Source organism: Nylanderia fulva, unplaced genomic scaffold (assembly GCF_048542155.1).
Source record: "Nylanderia fulva isolate GAGA-0341 unplaced genomic scaffold, ASM4854215v1 Scaffold2, whole genome shotgun sequence".
In the NCBI taxonomy this organism is placed as follows: Eukaryota; Metazoa; Arthropoda; class Insecta; order Hymenoptera; family Formicidae; genus Nylanderia; species Nylanderia fulva.
Window position 1 is genome coordinate 7897938 of NW_028190263.1, and position 18394 is coordinate 7916331.

General features: G+C 37.1%; 1 protein-coding gene across 2 annotated transcripts in view; it reads left to right on the plus strand.

Annotated features, from left to right (window-relative positions):
• Positions 1 to 18394, plus strand: part of LOC114937065 (neurotrimin) — a 126450-nt gene that overhangs the window by 73582 nt on the left and 34474 nt on the right. For both annotated transcript variants that reach the window (XM_029310413.2, XM_029310414.2), the window contains exon 2: positions 8813 to 8910. In XM_029310413.2, the coding sequence (XP_029166246.2) occupies positions 8813 to 8910 (98 nt within the window). The remainder of the gene's footprint in view (positions 1 to 8812; positions 8911 to 18394) is intronic.

Sequence of the window (18394 nt, forward strand, 5' to 3'; positions counted from 1 at the left end):
TCTTTTTTTTTATTACAATCAATTATAAATCTTATAATTAAATGTTTTGAGAGAGATAAATCGTATTCTATATTTGCTTTAAATTTAATATCAGATGTTGAAGATAAGAAGAACATTTTTTTCGAAACATATATTGCCATTGACTTAATAAAATGTCGGAAAATATTTATTCCTATTTATTTGATATTAAACTGAACGAATTGCAGTTTCAACAAACATTGAATCTTTAAATTATTTTCTGATCTAATCTGTCTTAAACATTTTTTCTCCCCAAGTGGAAAAAAAACTATACAAAGTCGTCTTTTTAAGGTAATCTACGGCATACGCGGCACGGAAATTGTCGGTGCGTATTGAAATCTTCAATAGGATCAGCGACAGATTGCATTAGGTAGTCAAACGAATTTTCTTCGAAATTCTTACGAGTGACGTTTAACGTCATTAAGACTCGCTCAATAAAGTTAAAGAGGCGTTCTCGGATACGAAACATGTTCGTTGAGAGATCACATGATATTGCGACGTAACGGAATTTTTCATTAAACGGTCAAGTTTCCACTATCTAGTGAAAAGGCAACATAGATGTGCGCATTTAATTACAACTTGTGGAGAAAAGAAAGTACTATGGAGTTAAAATTAAACTGATTATTCGTATCTGTTTTAATCAACTGTAAACACACACGTACATACTGTTAAAATAAATACCTGAAATAAATAATCAGTTGAAAATTGGCATATATAATATATATGTATACACATATATACATGTATACATATATACATCGAGAATGTTTTATTTAAATCTCAATCATTGCGCTCGTTAGTGCACCGTGGAATCAATACGATGTAGTTAATAGTACGATGTAAATATATTAGTTAATTATTGTAAATTAAATGTTACGTTTAGCGTTCATTCAACGGGGTCATTTATATGTATAAACGGGTTTTGCTATAACAAGAGCATATATTTGATATGTTAAAATTAACGGAATATTGAAATTAATTCTATCTAAACAATTGTTATAGTAGAAGTTATAATAGAAGAGTATATAATGTAAATGCAAAATATATTCAGACTTCAGACATACATATATATGGCGTGCATAGCAATATAGAGGTAACCGAGATTCCCGCATAACGTGATACACACAATGGAGCGTAAAAGCTAATTAATTAAGTGAACATACAGGCCGAGTGAATGGCTCCCACAACACGTTTCATCCCAAAACATATTAGCAGAAATGATTTATGCGGTATTTACCGGTAACACTCAAAGGGGGTCGTGATTCTACTTAAAACGGAATAGAATACAGTTTAACGAGCCACTTCGAATAATCCACTTCGACTGGTACACACGAGGGAGTGTCATTACCCAGCACGTATTCCACATTCGGCAAGTTCTCAAATGGCACACACAGTCGAATATTACGAGCCACCTACACCTACATAGTGCTTAGGAAGCCACGTGATGCGCGTATTTCTGAGGTGAAGGAGAATAACGGAATATTAGAGTTATAATCTATGCGAGGTGTATTATAAACTGTGTAGATATGTATAACGTAAAGTAGTTGCTCACTGAATATTGAATTCTCCCAATGTTCTCATACGCGAATTGATTTTTCGTACACATGATGTGTCGTACAAGGAATATTGCTATCTATCTGCTTGTAAATGTTGAACAAACATATATATATTCCGTAAATTCAAAAAAAACAACACTGACATTTATTGACATTTTATAAATATGAACAATATTCTAGAACTTTTTCTCTTTCTCTCTTTCTCTCTCTCTTATATATCTTAAACTCGAGAGAACATTAAATTCTGCCATCGTTAGCCATGATACAGTTTACGGATAGCAGTATAGCGTACTACGTGTTTGGCGGATTGATAGTTGTCGGATAACTATGGACATCGCCTAGCCAGGTGTCGATTAATCCGGATACCTGTCAAATCAAGATATGCAAAGCGTAGCATGCTCGATATGCATGTAACTAGTAGGAAGCGTTACGAAATTTGACTCCTTTGTAGTCAGATTAAACTCGCATGATTGAAGATAATCAATGAGATATATATACAGATATATTTCGATAGCACATACAAAATTGAATTTAATAATACGCGATAACAATTTTATAACATTAAACTTTAATATTTGAAAATTTTCTGCTCTACTTTTCTACGTTTAAACGTACGCGGTGCGGCAAAAATTGAGATGGAAATATTAAATTCTTGCGATTTACGTTAATATGTCAACTTTTCTCATTTTCCTTCTTTCGACGTGAAAATACATTATTCTTCCAGAATAATGGTATTAAATACTTTGATTGATTATCGTTCATATTTAATAGCACTTTAATTAATGTACATTTAAGCATATAAATTTGATTTGATTTATTCATCTAATTAAGCTTTACTCCGATTCGACCGGTGAAGTATAGGTATGTTCGTATAGCAACGCTCTTACTCTGAAAGTTCTCACATCGCATTTCTGTCCTTTCCCTACGATTCGGAAATTCAGACGTCACCCTCAAGTGGCTCATTAGCAAGTTGACTTATGAAGAAACATTTCTGATTAAAGTAAAGATTATTTTTTAAGCAAACTCAACTCGTTTTTAATAATCCACATAGGATGAAGGACTAACTATTCGAGAAAAGGAAGTTAGTGGAACAAATGTCCTTAAAACGTTGTTTTAAAAGAGAACTACGGAGAAATTAAATGCAGTTTATCAATATGAAATTACACCGGGGCTGTAAAAACTTTAAGACGGCTTTATAGGATTGACATAACGTGTTTCATAAAGTTATAAAACTTTTTAAGATTTTGGATCTATCGAAGATACATGCACTGAAAAAGATTTGACACCTGTGTATGTTGATATGTTTTAAAATCTGTAATTTTTTTAGGAGTTTATTATTTTCCTCTTTTTATTATTCTCCTTTATTTATCTCTCCTTTCTCTCTTCTTCTCTTTATCTTCATATTATAAACTTAATAGTATATACAACAAGAAGTACGACTCTATTTATTAGAAAATATGTTAAGTAGGTACTCGTCGTAAAAAAAAGTTCTGTGAATAATTGTCTCACTGAAGTTGAATTTTATGATACTCTTAAAAGTGGAGATCAGATACAAAGCGCGACGGATGATATTTTTATGAAACGTAAGTTGGGTGCATGCTGGTCCCATATTTTACATCAGTTGTGTGCCAGAGAGCGCAGCTACAAAAGGCGCCGTGCGCTATATTTTTATGCGACATCCAAGGCAAATTAATTAAAACAAACTTTTTGCACGCAACAATTTCGGAGTGACTGCGCGCGTCGTATTTTTATTACAGCTATAACACTCATTGAGATGCGCCGGCGAGCACATAATTAAAAGTGTCTAAAAATGACAGATGTGAAAGCTTCCGTTATTTCATCAAAGGATAATTTAATTTTTGTCTTAAACATATATTCGAATTCATGCGCAAAATTGTCGTAAAGTCAGCGGAAATAATATATCGCGTTACACCTTTTTAAGTTTATGCAATTTATATCCGCAAATTACTGTCAGTTTGTATGCTCGGTTGATATAATATGTCATAATGTGTACATTTCATTATTTCTAGAGTTACGCCTGCTATCTCTGTTTCTTGATCCTGGTTTTTTATCATGATTATTAATATGCACTCTCAAAATAAATCTCTTGATTTGGAACATCAGCATACAATCGAAGCTGTCAGGATCATCATCAAATTTAACTACATTACATGACATTATTGTAACACATTTTATTTGTTATTGTTAATTATTACTAAAATATTAATATAATTTTCATGACAAATTTACTTTTATTACTCTAATATTAAAAATATTCTTGGTCGAATTAATATTCTGCTCGAGATGCAGAGAGGGGAAAATTAAATAATATTAATGTCAATTATCAAATGCTGTAAGATGACATATGAAATTATACGTGAAAGACTATTTGTTGACCTATATTAAAAATAATCCAATCCGTTATTAAATTTCCACAAGTCGGAAATCTTATAAAGTAGTTACGTATAGTATCATATAATATCGTAATCATATTTGATAATTATTCTGATAGTTAAAAGTATGTATTTACGTGGATTTATAATATATTTCCAATAAGATAAATAATTATATTTTTTTCTGGAGAAAATGGTTTTATAAAAAAGGTTTTATAACATACAATTAATTACATATTTCCTAATAATTTTCAAGGAAGCATATTTATTCCATAAAGAACACAACGCTGTAACGTCTTTCTCATGAATTAGTTGCATTATTATGCATACGTGGAGCGAGAGAGATTATTATATGTACTTGAAGCTACCACGTTGATTCATTAAAATTTGTTTATACTCTTAGGTATGCACGGATGAGGGATGATGCACACATACAAGTTGCACTTGTTATCTTAGTCTCCCTTTGTTTGTCCATAACGTCGTAAGCGTTTGGAGTGATCTTTGGACCATCCTCTGGTTTATCTTTCTCGCGTTAGCTTTTGCCAGCTTTGGGCTATCCAATTATCGCGTTTCTATCGAAATTAGTCAACATTTCATCACTTGATATACTGTTTTGATTTAATGCTATTCGTCGATCGAAACATCTCATTGTGCTGATTGATGCATTTTTTTATATTTGAATATCTCTTTTCGTAAAGCATGAAAATGTGCTTAATTATTAAATAACGTAAGATCTTATGCGAATTTGTTGCACATTTTGATAAAGGAAGAGAATTAATAATAATGTAAATATTGTAACACTTTACGTGAATATGTTGATACGAGCAACCTCATGTTTATCGTGCATGATTGCGCTATTATAAACTCAGGTATGTGTACCACTCGTGAGATATTTAGAGAAGTATTTTTTACGTTCTCTCTCGCTTTGCGTTTCGGTTTACATCGTATATTTTTTCACGCCGCGAACAATGTTATTCCAATTAATTAAATTCAACGGTTAAAAGTAATACGAGAAACCGAGCAGAGTGGACTGGCAGTGAAGCTCCATTGGCCTATTCGGATATCGCATTCCTATATATATTTCTTTTAGCCTCTCTTTTTTTCTTACTCGTAAATAAAAATGGTCGCTTCGCTTCCGTGCGTCGGCAAATGCTGACCGTTTTAAAAGGAAATATTTTTCAAACTGGCTATTTCAACGGTTAGTAGCGATTCTACGAAAACTCGGACGAATATGGATGCGTCAAATTCACATTCGCTTTATCTCGTAAGCCACGCGCGTGCGGCTTTATCGTTATATGAAACGGCACCACTCTCTTGCTCTCGCGAGGAAAATAAATTTCTCAATCATTCTCTCGGAAATGTCTAAACGGCTCTCTCTTTAGATGCAATTTGACCTCGTCGATATTAAATCGCGTATGCATCGTGACGTTTGTACGACGCGCATCATCGCGCGGTCGATGTGAAGCTGACGAAAACTGAGGAAAAACATTGTGAACGTTGTAACACTACGTTTGTAACGCGGATCATAGACGTGGAATTGGTTTTAACTCGTCTAAAACTTCATTAACCTCCACGTTCTTTCCGCGTCTCCGTGATTATTTCGCTTCGTCGGCTCTCCTTGTTTAACGCGGCGAGTTAACGCAATAACTTTTGTGAATAACGTCGAGAAAGCAATTAAGTGAAAAGCAGCGGGCGATGGCGGGGATTAAAGCGATTTTGAATGAATCACGCGGACCGCGGAATAATGCGCGTATTCGAAAGTAGTTGAAAAAGATTTGTTTTTTTTTCCTCGCTCCGACACGATTCGACAAATTGGCGCGTCGTTTTTGGCCCCATATCTGCAGGAGAAAAGCGTTAACCGAACGACGAGAGGGCAGAGAATCGAGCAAACTCACCGCATCTCGTCCCGTCCTCTCGTTCCGAAATAAAACAATGCGTCGATCGGTCGAACGTGTGTCGAAGTGACAGTACGAGCGCGACGAGAGGTCCAAGTGCGGTGATTGTGTGTGCATCATTTATTGTGTCGTCGCGACACAATAATTCTATTTCCCGTCCCTGATTAATCATTGGCTGAGATCGCGCGATTACTCACGACCTCTGTTTCGAATCAATTTTCTCCATTTAGTCCTTTATAGAAGTGACAGAGCGGCTACAATCTCGCGTTAAGAAGCAACTTGGCGTTCTGAATAGAATCGGATTAAGGCGTTTAATTAATTTCAATCGTTGTACTCTTCGGACAATGTAAAGGAGTTTTATAAACGATTAAGAGACGATAATGAAATATTTGGTTGCAAGCTGTTAAAATTGTAAAATAGCGTCAACCGGAGACTGACATGCACGATTTAATGTTATGAACAAAGTCGAAGGTGTAGAGCGGAAACGTATATGTATGCACGTATTCCGATTACCGTATTCTCGTTCGCTTGACTGCCATTAACAGAATATTTACCGATGTGTAATTACCGTTCCGAGTGATTCAGGAGAGACGATATGGTCCGCCGGACAATTTCATTCTCACTGTCTGCTCTTGATGGTACATGTGTCTCTACGAACGCTCGACTGACTCGGGTTAGCTTTCCTTGCTGAATTCAATTTCCCTGAGTCCACAACGATGAATCGCAGGTGCATCGGGTTGCTTCGGCAGAGATTGCATGTTAGCGAACGGAAGAAAAATTGCCGTTTTTGTTTTTTGATTGATGTAACTATCGTAAACTTGACTTTTATTATCATTTTCTAAGCGCGCGTTCTCTTATTTCTAATATATATATATATTTTTTATATTATATCATATTTTTTATTAAACTTTTGATATTATTAAATTCCCAATTATTAATGACAGTTACTAGCATTTAAATAGGAGTTTTGGTAATAATCGACCAAACTATAGCAAGTAATAATCGTTTATTAAATTTCACGACGGAATCTGACGATCCTTTGTTGGGATATGTTGTGGCTGTCTCACAATTTCAATTTAATTTTAATTTTGACTTGTATATTTCTCACTAAAAATTGATATTGTTTATTGCTGTATGATGAGTTAATTATTACTAAATTTACTTTCTCACTTGAAAAGGACCACAGCCATATGGTCAAAACGTTGTGAAATTTAATAAACGATTATTACTTGCTAGTTTGGTCGATTATTTCCAAAATTTCTTTTTATATTATATTTTATTCCAGTTTTACATTAAATATATATATATATATTATATATTATATTATATATATTATATTATATATATTATATATATTATATTTAAAAACGTTATATTTTTATTCGTTCGTCCATATATTGTCATCCAATTTTTTTATAAAGTTTCGAATTATATCACGAAATAAACTGTTTTAAAAAAATTATTTTTATTCTATAAATACTTTATAATATTTTATCGACAACGACATCCACGATATTAATTAAAACACAATTTTGGAGTTTTCTCTAGCGCGTTGCAAAATAGTTTACGTGTCATTAAGATGGGTTAAAATTGTTCGGTTTCGCGGCTCTGTGCCAAACATAGAAGTGTATCGATCTACCAATTGTGTCAACGACCGCGAGGTAATCGCGATGAAGTCAATAATCCATGATCCGCTCAGCCTGGAAACAGCTCTATCCCGACGTGTAATTTGGATCGGTGCTTATCTATTGGCGCACACCCTGTTCCTCGAGCTCGTTCTCCTATCTTCTTCCGCGATACCTACACGCGTACATAGCGTGACAATATTTGTGTTGGGAATTAAAGCATCACGGAGACCGATCCGATTCGATGATGATTCGTTCTGATTGATTTTCGCCGTTTAATGCGACCCGGGCCGAACCAACATTTATTTTTACACTAGAATCTCCACGCGTTCAAAGCAATTATATTTTTTATACAAGCTTGCACCCTAGACTTATCTCACCTACGCGACGCGTCCGTATATATATATATATACATATAAATGGCTTTAAATAATCCCTGTCTTGACGGAAAAGGAGAAACCCTTGATGGAGAGAGAGAGAGAGAGATGCAATGCGTCGCATAGGACGAGTATATATGTTCCCGGCAACGAAAACGCCAGAGCGTAATGATATTCAGAACTTCGCCGCGTGAAGTGGTGCGCTGTCAGGGAACATGAACATCTCGGGATGGATACGGAGACATATTTCGGCGCACGTGCCGGCATTGCAGTCTGCTACTATGCTATATCGCGTGTCGCGCAAAACGAGACTGTTTCGCGTCAGTAAATTCTCAACAACGTGCCGATACAGCGAAACGTCGGAAATGAGTTACTTAGGGAGGTATACGTGCGACACGTCACGCGTCGTTTCCCTGTATTGAGATTTTTCAATTATCGTCGGGTTCTCTTCTGACGGCGTCAGAGCTCTCCAAAGACTCGTGCGTATATTTCTATCTCATTTGGCAATTCAATTAAGTTAATAAAGCATTAATTTAAGGTTAATTACATATGAAATTCGTTACGTTCTTTGATATCCGAGCGGTGAATTTAACGTTACTAATCCTTTTCGCCGAATTACCAGGATCCGACGTCCCGGTTTTTTTTTTTTTTTTTTTTCGTCGCGCCAGAAGCATGAGTGTTCTATTTCATTCGAGAGCTAATTCAATAAAGCGGTAATTTAAGTTTAATTGTGCGAAATTTATTATGTTCTTTGATACCATCACGCTAGTGTCGCAAGTATATAGTTGCGCAGTTACGAAGCAATAAATTTCACGTTACTGATCACGATAATCTCGCGCCATCCTTTGCACGTTACACGTACAATTTAATAGCCTCGAAGCGTGATCGGACGATATAACGAAATGTTGTTAAATGGGTCACTTAGCATTTAACGTCTCCCTGTTTCAGAGGGACCGAGCTTCACCGCGCCAATAACAAACGTGACGATCCCAGTGGGAAGAGAAGCCATCCTCTCCTGCGTCGTGGCGAACCTTTCTACGTACAAGGTAAGCTGCCAAGCACACGACACTTTTTAATCTTGCAACGGTGCCGATTTCGGTTTGCTTAAAAAGTAGAACTCGCGTGCAAATGATGTCGAGAATATATTTCTCGCCGTATAAAAACGTTGCCCGACATATCAATTCGACGTACTATTTGTATGTACGAATTCGAAGACGCGTATCAGGAATAATTTGCATATCCAATTAAAGGGAAAAGCTTGGAGAAAAATCGATAGCGCGCGTCGTCGAAATTCAGGGCGAAGGGGAAAACGGACAGAGTCTCTACTCTAAACTCGCAGGGTGAAAATCCAGAGTGCAAAGTTTATCGAGACAAAAAAAAATGGAAAATCGTTATACGCGCTGATAAACAAAGTTTTTCATTTAACTGCCAGTTACAACGGACATAGTCCGCCGTTGCGGACTTCATTGCCGCGAATGTATTCCTCGGCACGCTGCAGATACGTGAATCTGCACGAATGGACTTCACGATGGTGGCAAACACTCGTTCACCGTGAGTTCGCAAAGTCTGATGAATTTAACTTGATTTATCTCGCGATCAAAATTTATCCTCGTCGTGATATGATGTCATTTATCTTCTGATATATCGTACACGATTATACAATATATATATATATTGTACATTTTAAATCAATAGAAAAAGATTACATAAACTGGTGTAGATTGAGCAAATTTTCTAGTTTTTATTATTTGATGCATTTTTTGTTACATTTTTTCATTCCTATTTTATTTTAGATCTCGAAATGTCTCAGAAATAGTTCCACAAGTGAAATACGTAACTGCTTGGCACCAAATAGCAATAATAAAATTTCTCTCTTTCTCTATATATATATAAAAGAAGAGGTTCAAATTGGCCGAGGAATCCTTAAGCGAGAAAGGCATGGCGACGAGATCCCGATAACTTGGTGTGCATCTGGAGAGACATATATCTATCCTAGTATTTTATACGTTTCCCGCGCGTGTTACTTTTTCGTTAAAGCTTCGTCTTCCTTGAAAGTATATTGCCAGAATTCCATTCTTACTTAGAATTTTTGGGGAACGTCAAATAATGCAAGTTTCACCATTACGTGAAAAACATTCGCCGAATTCCTGCGATGTTCACATTCTCAAGGCACTACGAATTCCCGGCGGTGGATCACATATTTCGCGATCCAGCGGCGCAGTTTTGGAAAACCTCTGCAGCCAGTGTGGCGAGAGTATTGCGTTCTGCGAGGTGATATAAACACGATATTAAACGCTGGCGAAATATGCTACACCTTGTACATGCGTATATTATAAAGCGAGAAATATATATATATAAAGCGATTAATAATTAATCGTACGGCAGCGCGCGATCTATTTCTACTATCTATTATAACTGATTGTGAAAGCTTTAATATTCTTCTTTAATACGTTTTCTGAAACGAGTCGGAACTGATTTTATGAGAATATCTATTCTTTATACGTAAGAGACGAGGGAGAAAGAGAGAAAAAAGAGCAAAAAACTAAAGAGTATTTGAATAATCGCGTATGACTTGAAAATATTTGGATAACGATCTGTTTGACAGACTTAGAACAGAGGCTTAAGTACGTCAGGTTAAGCCAGGATATTATGCAATTACAGCTTGCAAAGGACGAAAAGCGTTCATATCGCGTTCTCGCGCTTCCTTCACAGCTTACCTAACACTATAACGCGCCCGGAATACCGTTTTAATCTCAAAATATATTATTCGGAAATTAAAGGGGTCCGCTCAGGCGAGACGCTATACTATACCAGCGAGAGAACTTGAAGATTGTCGGAAGGAAATTCGCTGTAATTATGCGTGATTGTTCCGCAATTAACGGAAGCGGTAATGTTATAATTTCTTCGTTTTATCGTTTTATACAAATTTTCATTTATTACGTAACATGCGAATTATACAATAAATAAATATATATAACATATATATATGTGACACTTAATCTCTGATTTCGTTTATTAATAAGTGTCAATCAATTTTGAAACAAATTATATTAAATAGACAACCCGACAGTATTGAAGATATAAAGAAAACATTTACGCGTATTAAAATCTATATTAAATCTTTTATATTCGTGTGTCGGGTATTTAAAGACGAACTATCGCGTAAATTGACGATTAAAACGTTCGCGCGTAGATAGAAACGATGCATCTCGAGATAAACGTTTAATCATTAAATTTTCGCGAATCCGCCTGAAACTAACGTACAGAGCAATTCTGTTCGCGAACCATAATTCGATACCAAAGCGAGATCTTAAATGGGTAACCCGGTGAAGATTTGCGGCGGCGTCTTAAACGACACTAAGCGAAAGTTTACTGCGTGTGACGGGCGCGCTTTTATGCATCACCGACCATAAGACGGAATCGACCAGCATTTCCTCTCGAGAAATGAGAGGCGTATCTTGTCCGATAGGAATAAAATTTATTTGGAAAAATGTGCTCGATATTCCTGATTAAACGGATGATTAAGATTTTCATTTGCGGAACAAAAGGACGCGTGAACTTATTACACCAGAGAATACTTGCAATCTTGCCTTGGAAAACAAAATAATCATCGAGATCTGGGAATGATAACGAACGATAACGTAGAATAAAATTAACACGCAGAATTCAAATTTTGAATCACTCTTTGTCGAGTTGTTGCGTACATTTTACGACATAATTGGCGTGTATTATATTATTGTCTAGGAGAAGGACTTGTTCCTGTTTGCTAGCGAACAACAGAGCGCCGTAATATATACATATATAAGAAATGAAATATTTTAATATGTCAAGACGACGTCACATCACTTTAATATAATACCCTAATGTAATTTTGCGTCACGTATTACGTTGGCCGGCTAAATTTCGCCGCAAACAAGTTCGCTTGTGCTTGCGCGGGAGGCTTGTTCGCATCACGGAGGCAGTTATGAGTAAGTGGCGAGCAGTAGGTGGAGGTGAGGTAGGTCGACCCTGTGTGATGTAGAGTCCTCCGCGTGTTGGTACACGTGAATGTTAATCAGAATGGGATTTACATATGAGGCTCGTATTACCTGGTAGTCAGGGCAGATGCACCGGGAGGAGAAGATAACGGCCTCTAGAGAGAATGGCGTAAGAGGGGAGAGTAGGTTTAGGAGGCGAAAGGGATACGCGGGCCACAAGAGTCAGCCTATCTGTAATAACGTGCCACGTAAGACATAATTATATATCACCTCGGGATTATTGCCGCATTTACACTCCGTCGTGCTAACAATGAGGATTCGACAATGTTGGCACCCGTATTACGTAAATGCTCGCGGGCGTGCGATATACCCTGTCATTTTGCGCGACCCAAGCGGCGACTGTCAACGCAAGGTGCAGCGGATTAGTGAGAGCCAACGCGACGTTTCGCGCAACCGAGCGTAACACGCTTGTTACGATCATTATCGCCTTATATACGCGTGTTACAGTGTATGAGCGACACTTTGCTTTAGGAGTAAAACGCGAGGTCCTTTGCGATGAAAAATAGTCTTCTGATTACGCTTTAATCGAACTTCTGAATTATTGATTGGAGTTTCATGCAAATTCCAAGACCCATAATGGTAGTCATCAAGCGGTTAATCACATTTTGCAGGGGATCGATACTTGCCGACTATTATTCGCCGCTCTCGCTATATTATCGCAGTTACGACTAATTTCGCCAGATCTGCATAAGAAGGGTGCAAGATGTGTGTACGCGAAAAAAAGAAAAGCGCGCGAGATTATATCGATCGAAATGACATTTATGCTACGCGCGATCACAGAAACAAGAACGTTTACCCGTGTCATCCAATATCATTTGTCTCGGCTATCAGGTACTATTGTCCACTTGCATATCATCCATGCAATATTGTATATGCGCTGATGCGCGACACTGATTCAACTGTATACATAATCTGCTTACAAATATACGAGCGAGCTCCAGTAGTTTTCAGCTAATTTGCAATTAGCGGACAAAGAATTTTTCCATCTCTCGAATTTATTTATACGCCTGTTATTTATATACGTCGAGGATCGTCGTAATCGCCGGGAAAGACTACGTGCATTCGTCGAATAAAGGAGGATTCTAGCGGCCGAGATACAATAGTCACGACTGCCCAATGTTATTACCGTTGTCTGCATATTGTCACGCTCTCCCAGTCTCGCTCGCTTAAAGCTTGCGTGCCTCTCGGGCACACGCTTGTGCTCTCGCAATCGCTACGGTGTGTAGTTCAACCCTTTACAGCTTAAAGGGAGACTTTAAAGTACTGCTTCTGACATCTGCAGCATATTGTATGATACAGCTCGTGACGTTTCTATTGCATATTGCATCTCTCGTCGCGGGAGACATGGACACTCTCTGGAATAATATTGTAAATATCATTAACGGATTCCCTTCAAAGATCGACGATTTTTTCTCTCTTTTTCTCTCTCACGTGAGTGAGATTCATTTCACGAGATAATACCGCGAAAAAGCAACCTGTACAATCTCGTTGGGGAAATCACGTTTCTTTCCCGCACTTGTTGAAAAACAAGAGCGATCGTAAGAGCTATCGAGATAAGCGAAACGACTTAACTTCGTGTTTCGGGAAGTATTTCGGGCAACCGTGAAAGCGAAACATTTTCCATTTGATCGAATGCGCCGTGTACGATCCCACGTGGCCACTTGCCTTTGGATTACACTCGTACATCCGTCTCGTAATCCCGTGGAGGACATCGTCCGCATCGTCGTACGATCGTGGCGAAAGTGCAGAGACGGCACCCGGGTTCGGTTAAACCCGCGAACCCGTTTTCATGGCCCTCTTAAAATCGGACGAGCTTACTCGTGTGGTTACTTACCGTCGTCGCATCGAGGACCAGGTGAGTTTATGTGCGGAACACTCGCTCGCATCAGCCTGTTATCGGAATCTTCAAAGCCAACTTCGACCACAAACTCACGCACGTGCACACACAGACTGAAGTCTGGGAAAATTACGCTAGAGAAACGAATCTATTCAGGTATTCATCACGTATAATGGACGGACGCCACTAATTTAACTACCTGCTGTGCGCGCGCGCGCGCGCGTGTGTGTGTGTGTGTGTGTGTTTGAGCTAACGTGTGCGCCTTGTGTGAAATATTGACTCTTCTTGGCCGATTCGCGTGCCTAAACTTTATTACGATCAAAATAACGGAGAGAGAGCTGTTACTCCACTCTTTTAGATTTTTTTTCCGTACATCACAAATCTCTGTCTAACGTACAGCGCGTAATTCATTGGTTCTGATAAATGATAAGGTCGGTACGTGGAGTACAATCATATGTTTCGCTGCGAGAGATTGCTTTAGATTCGTTTTTAATCGTCTCTCATATTTTATTTTATTTTTTTTACAAAGAATGAAAGGATTCTGTAGATTTAATTTCTTCAACAAATATCTCGACGCAAAAATATCGCTATTTTAAATCGGTCCTTTTCTAGTTTAATTAATTTCGCAATATACATAAATTCGGACAGATCGGATGGCGTAACATTTTTATTTCGATATAAACTTACAACTGAAAAGTAGGTCGATGAAAACATTACTCTCAATCTATCATCTTTTTTATGATGCATACATGTCCGATACGTGACAGTGCTCTCGCGTGAATGAATCAATACAGGCATTCGTCTTCATTCATTTCGCTTTGGGTAAATATTAAAGCTTGCTGCTCAAATTTGGACGCGTATATACGCGTAATTGTCAAGATTAATAGAATTTCACAGTTGTTAATATTTTATTATGTTGAAAAATTTTAACATTAATATTCAAATAATATAATAATATTTAACAATAATATTAAATAGAATTATGAATAAAATTATAAAATTATGAAATGAAGTTTTATAGTAATTATTTTATTATACATTTCGTTATAGAAAGTTAACAGTGTTTTATTATAATAATATAAACTTAAAATACATTATTACGTCGATAAAAATATACATGTAGACATAATACACATATACATATACTCTTATTACGTGTACTTTTTTCATTTGCAATAACGTAATTAACCGAATTGATACTCTCATTTTGTGTGTTGCGTGTGTGTCGGCAGCAAAATAAAATAAAATAGCAATTTACTTGCACTCGTTATTTCAATAGCATCATTTCGATACAGCCATTATAACTGTCGAGTTCGTTATATAACGAATTGATAAAATAATCACTCTCTCTGAAAATTTGCACTTACAACGACACATTTGATTGTCGCCGATTCAATTGTTCCTTTATATAATATACATGTATAGAATAAAATTATAAAAATAATCCGACAGAGAAATGCGCACGCTGATACTCGTACACGCACACGTAATGATTTTACGTTCATATTCCTCCGAATATTATCTCGAAAATAAATACGTGCAACAATTATTCATCCTGAATGCAAAACACTGAATTAAAATAACGAAATACATATTATTGATGATATGTCATTTCTGTTTGCAAATCCTACAATCACGTGTGAGCTGCATCTTTTGTTGCCTAGAAAAAGAAAAGTTTTTCCAAGACAAGACTGGAGAAAGTAACGGGCGACCTAGAGTAGCGTGTTAATGTAGCAACTTCTTTCCTCTTACCATCTGACCTTAATCGTTAAGGTTAATTGTTTTTGGCACAAGGCCGAAGATAAAAATCAAGCGTTTCTTGGATAACTTGAGCTAACTCTGCGGCTTTACTGTTATCGTCCCGATCTCTTCGACGGATGCTGGCAGAGTCGAGCTACTTGAGTTTCATTGCGCCAACATCATACAATACATGACGCGAGATAGAGAGACTGCACTATATTCCTGATAACAGACATGCTACAAATGTGAAATTTTGAATGGTGAATATTTCTACGAATCGCATATATATATATATATATATATATATATATATATATATATATAATTAGATTTTATCGTTCGTACGATGCGCGTATGTGTCTCGCTTATAATTACGAAGGAATTAGAGCGTCTTGTGTGTTGAGTGATTTACTGGCGATCGATTTTATCTTAATCAGCGGCTTGCGAGACAAGATATACGATCGACGCCGAGCGCTGCGCAAATAATTATAGCCAATATACGGACGATCAACGGTGTCCAATATTTGCGATAGATTTACCTCACTGGCTACTAGTTACACATTCAACGTCAGGAACGATTGTCAATTGCTCTCACGGATATTTGCTCGTGAATAATTAATGAGATTCCCTTTCGAACAGGCCGCGTGCACGGATTTAGATATTTCAAGATAACGTGGCTTGACAAATTACCGTATGCTTCGTTTGGCCAATTTTTTCCTTCTCGTCTATTAGCAGCTTTGGGAACCTATCAATTTTCCTTTATCGCGTAACAATTTTGAAGCGTTGTACGGAGATGTGGAGACAGGGAAGAAAGATTTCGATTTTTAAATTAGAGATTCAAGTTCTTGCATAGATTTAAATACGTTCATAAATCATTCTACGGAGCTATTCATTTTCAATGACGTGGCAAAAATGCTTTATCTTTTCGACGTTAACTACTTATTAACTCAAAGTAATTATCTGACATCGTGCTGTACGTAGTTAGTTCCGAGATAAACGTTAAAGCGTATTGCTTAAGAGCGGGAATTTCTAACACTTCCCATGATGCTCAAGAAGATGTTACACGCGTTCGAAGTACTTCGGCCGACCATTTTGTTAGTTTCCTTCATGGTTGCCTCGAATTAAACTGAAAGCACGGCTTCAGTATGATGCTTACGAGTGGTCGAAGTGCAATTTAAGCTTGGAAGGAACTTAAACTTTAAGGTTCGGGCAACGCAACTGATAAGAGTCTTACGCTCTTTGCGCGAGCGCTAAGTATACATATAGTACAGAAGATGGGTCGTCTTGGAGTATCTACTACTATATTAGGAATCGATCTCTAATATATGCCCATACATGTATTTTCAGATATTTCGCCGAGAAACCTGTTCAGAACAGATACAATTAATGCAACGCATTAACTTTAATAGCTAAAATTATTAACTAAAATTATGAAAAATCATGTTACAATTTTATTATTGAGAGACAGGTAATTTTTCGCATTCTGCGAATATATATATTTTTCGAAATCGTTTAAATTCAAGTATGAAAATCAAGTAATTGGCAGAAACCTAATCGGTTTCAATATTATCCTATCTGTTCATTTCGTATTCCGTAATGAAGTCGACCATGATGAAAATCGTTTTCTTTCCTATGGGAACATTTAAGCATTCGAGAAAGATGCTATTATATTAAGAAGGAAAATGAAAGGAACTGGATTGAATCATCCTTTCCGTAGATTGATCCGTGATGCAATATTAGCTTGAGGGCAGACATCATTTAAGCGACTATTATAGAGCCGAAAATAAATCTCGTGTAAGATTTGCATAACCGACGAAAAAAAAAAAAATTATTGTTTCATCTCTCAATAATGAATCGAAAAAATAGACGCAGAGTAAGTGTATGTCATAAGTATATAAAAGATGAAGATATGTAACAGAGTCTATGAAAGAGTGTCCAAGTTATCGTAGCACAAAGTACCGGCTTTACACGCGAGTGAATTATTGAATCCTTTCCGGAGGATCTTTAGGCCTCTTCGCGCGATAACTCGTTGAATCCATTATCATGCTGGTAGACACGTTTGCGGCGCACATACGTTTTCTTAAATTATATTAGACGGTATATATTTCTTGGCGGTGGTACACGCGCAATATTTGCACGAGTTGGGAGAGGGAAAAGGGCGATACGCGCGAACGAGCATAGTCGGTTATTATTTAACAGGCTGGCGCAATGTATCGCGCATTTTGACACCATGCCGACCCGTTTTTGTGAAATACTGCTGTAAGATCCGCACGGTACTATTTTTCGTGTTACCAAGTGTGTTTATTTTTTTTTTGAATTCGACGCCGTAGCGACAATATTCGGCGCCGCTTCGAGCGATGCAGATGTGTAAACGAAGGAAAAAAAATTCGCGCTCCTCCTAATGCAACTGATGCATTATATTGTAAACTATGTATGCACGTGAAACACGCCAACGAGCGCGAATTATTCAAAATCAGGAAGACTAATAGATGCCGGTATTATATGTCACGTTAACTAGCGGTTCTTCTACTAATTCTCTCCGTTTTTAAAAATAATTACCGCTCTAAATTTCTTCTTTCCTTGAGATATACTCAGGAAATATTCGGGGCACCTCGCCGGCGAGAGAATTTAATTATCTGATAGTCAACCGATCTATCTCTCTGTCCCTCGAGGAAATATATGTGCTCCCACCACTCTGTGCGGCTGAATTCGGACCGGAAGTGAGTACATCGCCCGTACTCTTCCCTGGAAATGGGAAAAATTTTTATTTCGCCTTCTCGTTTCATAGATCGATTATCTATCCGTAATTGATCGCCGTGAAATATTGCATTATCGAATTCTAAGATGCTCTATATGATATGACTTTATTACAGTTTATATAAATGCAGCGGACTGTTGTCCATTTAATATCTATTT